General features: G+C 36.6%; 1 protein-coding gene across 1 annotated transcript in view; it reads right to left on the bottom strand.

Moving 5' to 3' along the window:
• The window catches only part of LOC106473327, a 15,626-nt gene extending 11,163 nt beyond the window's left edge, over positions 1-4,463 (bottom strand). Inside the window, exons 1-2 of the mRNA XM_013934009.2 lie at positions 4,130-4,463; positions 1-948 (exon numbers count right to left, since the gene is read on the bottom strand). Of these exons, the coding sequence (XP_013789463.2) occupies positions 1-948; positions 4,130-4,463 (1,282 nt within the window). The remainder of the gene's footprint in view (positions 949-4,129) is intronic.
• Positions 4,464-10,678: the final 6,215 nt, after the last annotated feature.

The following is a 10,678-nucleotide window of genomic DNA, read 5'->3' on the forward strand; positions in this document are numbered from 1 at the left end:
ATCCCATGTGTTGGTTTTCAACACCAATGTTCGATCCCATGTGTTGGTTTTCAACACCAATGTTCGATCCCATGTGTTGGTTTTCAACACCAATGTTCGATCTTATGTGTTGGTTTTCAACACCAATGTTCGATCCGATGTGTTGGTTTTCAACACTAATATGTTTACCAGAATCATCAGAAAGATACAGCTCTCGAGTTTTGGAGGTAACTGTTTCCTCTGATGGCTCAACACTCGTACTTGATGAGGCAGTACGTGAAAACATTGCAATACGATCTTTAACACTAACTGGTATATGGTTGAACTGACTGTGGTAGAAGTTGCTACTAAGTTTTAGGTTTTCATGGTTCTTCTGTTTCATATCGATGTCTCTTTTGCTGCTACTTGTTTGGTCAATAAACCTTCGTTTTTCACATGAACCACCTGGTCTATTTTGGACTAATTCAATATCACCACTCAATATGTATTTCATCTGTTTCTCAGAAGAGTTGTCTTCCACAAGAAAAGACCTACTTGATTGCAAAGGCTGGTTATTTGGGTTTAAACTTGGTTTGGGTGGAGGAGTTGGTAACCTCTTCTTGTTAATGGACTTTTCAGAACCTATAACGCCCTTTGGATGTTCATTTTTTGAGAAGCCGTTTTGGACATAGTAACCTGTTTGTTTCATTGTATTGTCTTCGGTAGCTAGTTCTGTAATACGATCCTGATCAATCTTCTTGCTATGGGATGGATCACTCAGTTGATCATCGAGGAACACTCCCGAATCCTCACCAACGCTGGGAGTCGTCAAGAGACGAGATTCACTGTACTTTGGAGGAAACTCATGACCGTCAGGAGGTTGACGTGACACTTCTAGTGGAAGAGATGATGACTTGTGGAAATACTGGTTATCAGTTGGGTTACTGTTGATAACCACTTCCATATTAAAACAGTCGCTGATTTTATCATCTGCAAAACAAACAAACAGAAGGTAAACAAAACCGAAACTGGAGAAGTGGTTATTACTTGCTATCTGAAAGGTTTGTTCTTTAGATATACTGATCTTTTTAACTAGACTAATACCTGAAACATACAGCAGCTAACTGAAAAAAAAACAGAAGCAAAGTCTTAGAGATAGACTGTTATCGCTTTAAGCTACATTGGTCTTGACATCATATGTCAAAGGAGTGTATGATTCACTTTCTACAGATAACTTGTATAACTGATTTAGTTTTATTGAGCGCAATAAATCAGATATCGAACAGCACATCTTGTGTGTTTGATTTAGTTTTACTGAGCGCAATAAATCAGGTATCGAACAGCACATCTTGTGTGTTTGATTTAGTTTTACTGAGTCCAATAAATCAGATATGGAACAGCACATCTTGTGTGTTTGATTTAATTTTACTGAGTCCCAATAAATCAGGTATCGAACAGCACATGTTGTGTGTTTGATTTAGTTTTATCGAGTCCCCAAAACGCGTTTCGCTAAAATCGTATGATAAGAAGTGTGATCTCAAACTACAATGCAAATGCATATAAACAGATCCTGCGAGAAACAAGAACCACAAGTAAAAAATAAATATTTACCTCTTGCGTTTAAAACACGAGAACGATTTTTCCCATAATATAATATTTGATAATACTTTTATTTGTTCTTTGTTTTAGGATATTTGCGCAATGTTACTCATGGGTTATGTCCACTAGCCGTCTTTAAATTTAACCAGAAATATTACAGAGGAGGCAGCTGGTCAGCACCACTACTTGAATTGTACTTGTCAGGCCGAATATTGGAATCTTACAATCACTCTTATAACGCACTCAGGGTCTCAAAGTGCGGAGCGCGCGATTTGTTTTTCAATAACGCAATACGAATGGTGAGGATCTGTAAGTTCATAGTCCGGTAGGCTACCTAACCACTGGACCTCTCGTGTCTTTTTGAAAAACTACATTAATTAGAACTCGTAATTTTATATTTAATTCTATTAAAACCAATTCACCTGTTCTGGTGTTTACGTCCTTCACAGAAACGCTTCGGGCCGGGCGTAGCCTATTGGTTAGTAAGCCGGACTTTGGATCCAAGAATCCCCCCCCCCCCCAATAAACAAGAATTGCGCTCTGCACTTTGAGGCAGGTGCGTTATAATAGTGACAGTCGAAGAATACCCGAAACGAACAAACAGTGATACATGATTTATTAGAGTTTAACTACATCAAACACAGGGTTTTGTGATCGGAATGTTTTTATCGTTATTTCACCAGGCATCGTAACCCGGTTTCTAGCGTTGTAAGTGCCACTTATAAAACCAAAACATGTGTTCTAATATTATTCTTTGTTTATATGAGACACACTTCATTGTCGATACTTTATGTTTAACTACATTTTTGTTATATTCTCTATATTAACTCCGTTTAAACTCTTTCAATTTGTTTGTTTATAGAGGACACGAAGGCATTAAGCTGCCATACAAAACAAAACAAAAAAGCGTAGAATATTTGAAAGGAATGACCTAAAACTGAATTGATTAATTGTTGTGCCTTTAGCATTAGTTCAGATACAGGGAGGCAACAATGATAATAACACATTCTGCAGTAATTTTCATTGTTACGCTCGTGGGCTACTAGCACATCAGATACATATTGTTGGTAGTGTAACTGATCAAAAGATCTGCATTATGATCAGTAACAACTGAAATTGAAACAGGGGGTTCATTGAAACCAGTAGAATTATTCGCGAAAAAATAAAAGCCAATATCTTTGACGATAAAACCAAAAACGACATGCACAATTATCTGATACTTTATGATAAGTGGCTGTGTGCGAAGATTATAAAAATAAGTTATGCACTTTTCTACCAACAGGCGGGGTTGTGTGTGTTTCGTAGCGAATATCCATTATTAAGGTTATATGTATGTTAGGGGTTATATCACCAACAAGAGATCCATTATAATGTTTTCTTAGCGTTCAGTCCAGAAAGAAACTAATAACGTTGTAATTGGTCAAGGACCAGCTAGTAAGGGAGTGGTCAAGTTACGGTAATGACCTCCACCGCCGCAGCGTGGTAGTAAGGGCGTTTTCGACCAGTCAGAGGTCCACGACCGAGCAGAGCTATTAATTAAAATAACTGAAGTTTTTGTGAAGTATACAAAAAGTCAAGTCACAACATCATATTTGGATACAAATAGTAATTACGGATCTCCTGATGTTCAGCATTATATCAAAAGGTAGAAGAGTTTCACACATCAAACAATACCAAACCCGAGTTTCACACATCAAACAATACCAAACCAGAAAAGCTTCTATCTGCCACCAGTCTCTAATTTTGAACTACTCACCAGCACCCGCCACCAGCACCCTATCACCTACCATACAATGACACTCTTATTTGAACTCGGAGCTCTGTCATAGGACCGCGTCCAACATGGACAAGTTTCCCCACTCCCTAGCGGCGATGTTACAAATGTCACCAACTTTAGAAGAACACGTGTTTGTTGTGATAACACTACTGAATTCGGATGCAATTGTGTCTTTTTGTTGTAATAACACACACACACACATACAAATCTCAATTAATTGTGCACGTGTGTAACAGCACTACAAAATTATGTGCATTTCACATGCTGATGAACTAATAAGGAACGGTTTTCAATAGTATATCATGCAAGTTTCTCACAACAAAAACAATGTAATTACTCTTACTAAACGTGCAATAACGTACACAAGTAACTTAGGTTTCTCATATATGTAAAGAAGACTCGTCAATCTAGCCGATTCAAGAGATTTTATCAGATTTACAAAGGTAATTAAATCACCGATTACAACATTATTCGGATAGAGAAACAAACACAGTACATACGAACGTGTCTATCTCTACAAATAAGAAAATCGTTCTTTATTACTCTGTTCTCACTAATTAGGTAAGTTAACCAACTTCAATTCGTACAAGTTTTCAAATTGATTTTTTAAGGTTGTTTGTGTTACTTGGCTGAGACCAAACTTATACATAACCTCTAACTGGTTCAGTTCCGTCCTAATTATACAGCTTGTTACGAAGGTGAGAACATTTCCATAGCAGCAAATCCCATAATAAGTTATAATGACCAGGAATCATTACATTTGACTTATAGCGCCATCTAGAGGCAGCTCCATACCTGTTACACTTGAATCTTCAGAGTATGCTCGATTGGTCGTCTGAACTTCTAAAGATAAACTACTACACTTCTCTGCTCTGATATCTTCAATCGGAGATGTTTCTAACACTTCTACATTGGCTTTCTTTTCTAACACAGCTGCAGAGCTGTTAGTATTGTCCTTTTGTTGGGATGATAGCGGTAAAGCCTCGAGCGTGGCTGTATGATCTATAGGTCGACCGGTTTCATCACTAGGGCTTTGGGTTGTTGACAAACCATCGAGGAGTTCAGCATCTGGAAAAAAAATTGTTGCCCGATTACTAACCTGAACAGTTGATTGTAACACAGTAAACATAGGTATTGTTGCCGGGTGACTACCCAACATTGAATGTTTGAGTTTAACACAGTCAACATAGGTATTGTTGCCGGGTGACTACCCAACATTGAATATTTGAGTTTAACACAGTCAACATAGGTATTGTTGCCGGGTGACTACCCAACATTGAAAGTTTGAGTTTAACACAGTCAACATAGGTATTGTTGCCGGGTGACTACCCGACATTGAATGTTTGAGTTTAACACAGTCAACATAGGTATTGTTGCCGGGTGACTACCCAACATTGAATATTTGAGTTTAACACAGTCAACATACGTATTGTTGCCGGGTAACTACCCTACTTTGAATGTTTGATTGTAACAAAGTCGAAATATGTATTGTTGCCGGGTAACATGTTGCTCTGTTCATACAACCGCATACAAAATAGCAGCCAGTGACACAACACGACGGATGAATATATATATATTTGTCTATTCATTTATTTTCCTATTTATATGTGTATTAATAGGTAGAGACAGAAAGAAATTACATAGAGAGATTAACTAATGGCTTGTTGTATAAAAATAGATAATATATGCACTTATCCAAAGTCAAACTATGGAGGCCGTTTTAAGTGGTTTTAACTCCACAAAGTTAATAGTCAGGTGACTTTAGGTATTAGCCAAATGGCGCCTGTTTATTGCACCCGACAACAACCCCGTCCTGTTTTTTAAAGGTTGGCCAGCTTACAAAATGGAATGTTGTTTCTCTGGTTTCCGGCGTCTGAATGGGTTATAGACTACAATAGCTCGTTGTCTGTAATACGTCACATGATCTTGTAGTTTGAATCTTTTCGTTTTGAATTCATGATGTGATCCAAATGTCGACGAAGACGAGATACGATTGGAATTACATCAATAACACGTACAAATCAACATTTTCACCGTTAACAATCGGCTTAATTGTTTGTCGATTGGAAATTTGATTGAATAAATAAGCACTTAATAGGACAATAGTATTATTCGTATAAATAATAAGACACATAAATACTCAGATATTGTTTAGTACAACGGGCCATCCGTGGCACAGCGATAACACCTTGAACTTATGACGATAACATTCGGGTTTCGGTACCAGAGGTGGGCACAGTACAAATAGCCCATTGTGTAGCTTTGCGCTTAACAACAAACAAACCACTACAATGAATTTGAATATTATTTTTACAATTAATAGAACACCCAAATAATCAATCCTGCCCTTTACAGCAGTTTTATGATCTTTATATAAGCTGAGAGTGGCCTAACGGGCAGTGTGCCTGATTGTGAATTTGAGGGTCGGTGGTTCGCGTCTTGTTACCGCAAAATCGCACTTTGAAGCTGTTGGTATGTTACGGTCAAACCCCACAACTGGAATGGAATAGCCCAAAAGTTATAGGTGGGTGCTGTTAACTAGATATCTTTCTCGTTGTGACAGTTCAGAATAAGGGGTGGCTAGCGTAGAATATTTGAAATAAATAAACAAGCAATCTATGATTTTGTTGTTAAACAAAAGATCACTTGCCTCAAAGTAACCGATTAAATTGAAACTGAATCAAATGATAATATGTTATCTACAGGTGCATGTATTACAGTTTTAAATACAATTGTTAGCAATAAAACAATTCAAAAAATAAAGAGAGTCTGAACATTTGATATTTTGTAACAGAACAATTCTAACAATTATAGCGTGTCGGATCTATTGTTACACACGCTTTGTAACAAGACAATTCTAACAATTATAGCGTGTCGGATGTATTGTTACACACGCTTTGTAACAAGACAATTCTAAGCGGATAAAGTGTGTAGGATCACTTGCAACTTTGCAACAACAACAACAAAATAATAACTACAATTATGTTGGACCTATTTTTATTGTTACTTAGCGTCAATACGTCAGATCACTTGTTACTTAGCAACAGAACAATTGTAAGAGGATAGAAAGTTCTGGATCACTTGTTACTTAGCAACAGAACAATTGTAAGAGGATAGAAAGTTCTGGATCACTTGTTACTTAGCAACAGAACAATTGTAAGAGGATAGAAAGTTTTGGATCACTTGTTATTAGCAACAGAACAATTATAAGAGGATAGAAAGTTTTGGATCACTTGTTACTTAGCAACAGAACAATTGTAAGAGGATAGAAAGTTTTGGATCACTTGTTACTTAGCAACAGAACAATTATAAGAGGATAGAAAGTTTTGGATCACTTGTTACTTAATTCACGCCTCGCATATGCTGCCGACCAGGTTTAAAGTATATCAAATACTTATCTTTATGTCAAACATAAAGATAAAATATATAAATAAGTAAGAAAAGATGTCGCTGCTAAAAGTAGAATAAATAATGCCTTGTTATTAGATCTTACTCTAAATCTGATTTCTAAATGACTTAAGTAAAAATGATAATAATATCAATTCACTGGCTGCATAACAGTTGGTGTTCATGAAATAACAATTCCCTGGCTGGTTCACACCATAACAGTTGGGTTCATGAAATAACAATTCAATGGCTGGTTCACACCATAAAGTTGGTGTTCATGAAATAACAATTCAATGGCTGGTTCACATCATAACAGTTGGTGTTCATGAAATCAGATGACGTAAAATGCCTAGACCACTACTATATCTGTCGTATCCCAGCTGACCTGATGAGTCTTGGTATTGTACGAAAGGTCTCGTCGGCACTGGATATGGCAGATGTTGTGCGGTTGACATATTACAACATATTCTTATTTGCTTTTGCATAATATTTCTTAGAATAAATCCGAAAATTCCAGATTTCTGTACATTTCATCACCTACCTCATTTTGGAAATACACTTATATCAATAATAACAAAATAAGTATTAATACTATTGTTCAACTAAAATCAAACCCCACCCCCTCAACCCTTTTCCCAACCTTCTTGATATTTGTCCAGGTTGGTCCATTGTGCGGAGAGGTAGTATGGAAGGTATGAATCTTGGGTAATTACGTTGTTGGTGTTAATCACGACACCCGGATACGTCTTCGTCCTACGTGACGTTACGTAGTAACCTGTACGAACGAATCTTGTACTTTAACTCCACTAACAATTACTTGAAATATGCAGTTTTACATCCGCTAGAGGGCTTCAACAACAAACTTAATCGTGAATGTGCGTGATGATCTGCTTCAAACAAAAATAAATCGTTAACTTATTACTAAAAAATCAACCCTTTTTTTTATTCCTTGACTTTTCTCTCTCCTTCTCAGCACAAAATTGCGATCACCGCCATGTTTAAAAACAATTAGAACGTCACCCTCTTTCATTCAATACACGAGAACGTGAAGTCAAAAGGGGGGCAACTAGAAAGTGACCCCGAGTTCGGACCCCTGGAATACGAGAATCCATTGCATAAACAAGTACAAAATAAGAAATATATCTATAATAAAGTAAAGATTACGTAAGAAATGAGTTGAGTACGTTTTGACCGTTAAAACTAATTTTGTATTATCGCGCCTTCTGCTGTGAATTTCTAACTATGGTTCACTGCATGTTGAAAAACACATTCATGTCGTTACAGTTAATTCTTTATCACCCGTGACTGACATTTGAAGGATGAGATAAATGTGATATTTACTCACTGTACAAAAACTAAACTTTTGATCAAGAAAGGAATTTCAATGTTGGGTGGTTTCATACCCTTTTCACCAGATACTTTTATATTCGGGGGGCCAAGTCATGTTCCCGGGCTCGCAAGATCTACACGTGTATCTCAGTAAACGTGCATATACCAACGTGGGAGAAAACTATTAGAAAGAAACACATGGCAATGAAACTCCAGATAGTTACAAACTTAGCACCGAAGTTTTTTTTTGTTTTCACTTTTATACTTAACTTCCCTCAAGTCTATCGGTACAAAAATTAAGGAGAGGATTACCACAGTCCAAATGTTTACAATCACAAGGAGAGGATTACCACAGTCCAAATGTTTACAATCACAAGGAGAGGATTACCACAGTCCAAATGTTTACAATAACAAGGAGAGGATTACCACACTCCAAATGTTTACAATAACAAGGAGAGGATTACCACACTCCAAATGTTTACAATAACAAGGAGAGGATTACCACACTCCAAATGTTTACATTAACAAGGAGAGGATTACCACAGTCCAAATGTTTACAATAACAAGGAGAGGATTAGCACAGTCCAAATGTTTACAACAACAAAGAGAGGATTACCACAGTCCAAATGTTTCGAATAACAAGGAGAGGATTACCACACTCCAAATGTTTACATTAACAAGGAGAGGATTACCACAGTCCAAATGTTTACATTAACAAGGAGAGGATTACCACACTCCAAATGTTTACAATAACAAGGAGAGGATTACCACAGTCCAAATGTTTACAATAACAAGGAGAGGATTACCACAGTCCAAATGTTTACAATAAAGTTTAAAACAAAATATAAATTACTGACTCCTATAAAAAGTTTGGCAATGTTTCACCATGTAAAGAAGTGGGTAATTGAGTGTCGGTGCTGCCATCTATGCTATTACTATGTTACTAGTCTTTCCTTCTAATAGAGTATCTAATTCTGTATGACACAAAGTCGAATCTATACAGAGAGGTAAGTAGATATACAGACTGGACAATAGAAGTTTTTATTATCGGCCTTATTATTTACTTAATTCCAGAAAGAAAAACTTGGCTCTTATCAAAGTAAGACAGTTTACCTTGTCTGTAGCCTATGGGCTATTAAATATTTCCTAACACTTAGCGCCACGATAATTTACAAAATGTATTGCAAAGTAATACGAAACGCATGTGTACAGAACGTACAGGCGAATAGCTTGCCTTTGGTAAATATTCTAGCTCTACTCTGACTTTGTGAAGTTTGATGACAGGCAGGGCGAGGGTTGGACCTGTGGTAGAGTTAACAAACAATTAATGTGAGGTTAATAATCATAGCTTAGGATAAAGCAGAGTTAACAAACATTTAGTAGCCTTTTAACAATCTTAACTTGGGTGCGTTATAGACGTAACGGTCAAATCCCACTATTCGATCTGGCAAGAGTATCTCAAGAGTTAGCGGTGGGTGATGCTCACTACCTGCCTTACGTTTAGCTTTGTTAGTTTTTTATTTGTATCGTGTGTGTAATGACGAGTACTGATGAGCCCTGGTATTATACGAAAGGACTCATCGGCATTGAATATAACATACGAAGTGCGCTTGAAACATACTATATTCTTCTTTGCTTTCACTCATGGATTCATAGAAAAACTCTTTACCCAAATCAACGCGAACATTAACTCTGTAAACATTATCCCGAAAGTTTATCCACGCGAACATTGCCCTTTATCTGATTAACAGAACAACGAATGATAAAGGCCTTAATGGGGAGGGGCAGGTCAAGTTAGAATATACGCTGTTGTATAATCATTGCCATTACCTCAGTGCAGTAGAGTTAGTTCCGTTCGTCTTGGAAGAATGGAACGTTTTTCTGAGACATGCCTAGAAGGTAGAAACGGGCATTAAAGTCATGACTGTATAGCTTTGTGTCTCATAAACAAACAAGACCGTTTAACAATATTTTATGATGCAATAATGACATTAGCTAATCTTGAATGTAAACCATACAATTGTTTTATTTGACATACATTGTTGAAACTTTTATGAATTACAGGATGATGTAGAGAAGAACACACCATCGTGGGTGATCTGTTAGACATGTTTAAAGATCACTAAACCCTGACCAAATTTTCCTTAAAGTAATCTATCTCACTGGCGACATCTCTTGATTAGAAGATACAAGAAAATAAAAACATTTTTGACTGAAAGCTCACCAGAAAGAAGCAAAGAATACTTTTCTTTAACTTGTAAGATCTCGAAAATTACGCGATCATTGCGATACTCAAACAAATGTAGCATTGTCTCTAAATGGACGTGTCACTTTATGTTTATAAACATAATGTTTATCTGAATTATCCTGGAGCTTTATCCACATTTTGTCCCGACACTTTATCCAAGAACTCGGGGTTATATTTACATTAATGTATCTCTTCACTTTATCCAAGAACTCGGGGTTATATTTACATTAATGTATCTCTTCACTTTATCCAACAACTCGGGGTTATATTTACATTAATGTATCTCTTCACTTTATCCAAGAACTCGGGGTTTTATTTACATTAATGTATCTCTTCACTTTATCCAAGAACTCGGGGTTTTATTTACATTAATGTATCTC

This window comes from Limulus polyphemus, unplaced genomic scaffold (genome assembly GCF_000517525.1).
Source record: "Limulus polyphemus unplaced genomic scaffold, Limulus_polyphemus-2.1.2 Scaffold6077, whole genome shotgun sequence".
In the NCBI taxonomy this organism is placed as follows: domain Eukaryota; kingdom Metazoa; phylum Arthropoda; class Merostomata; order Xiphosura; family Limulidae; genus Limulus; species Limulus polyphemus.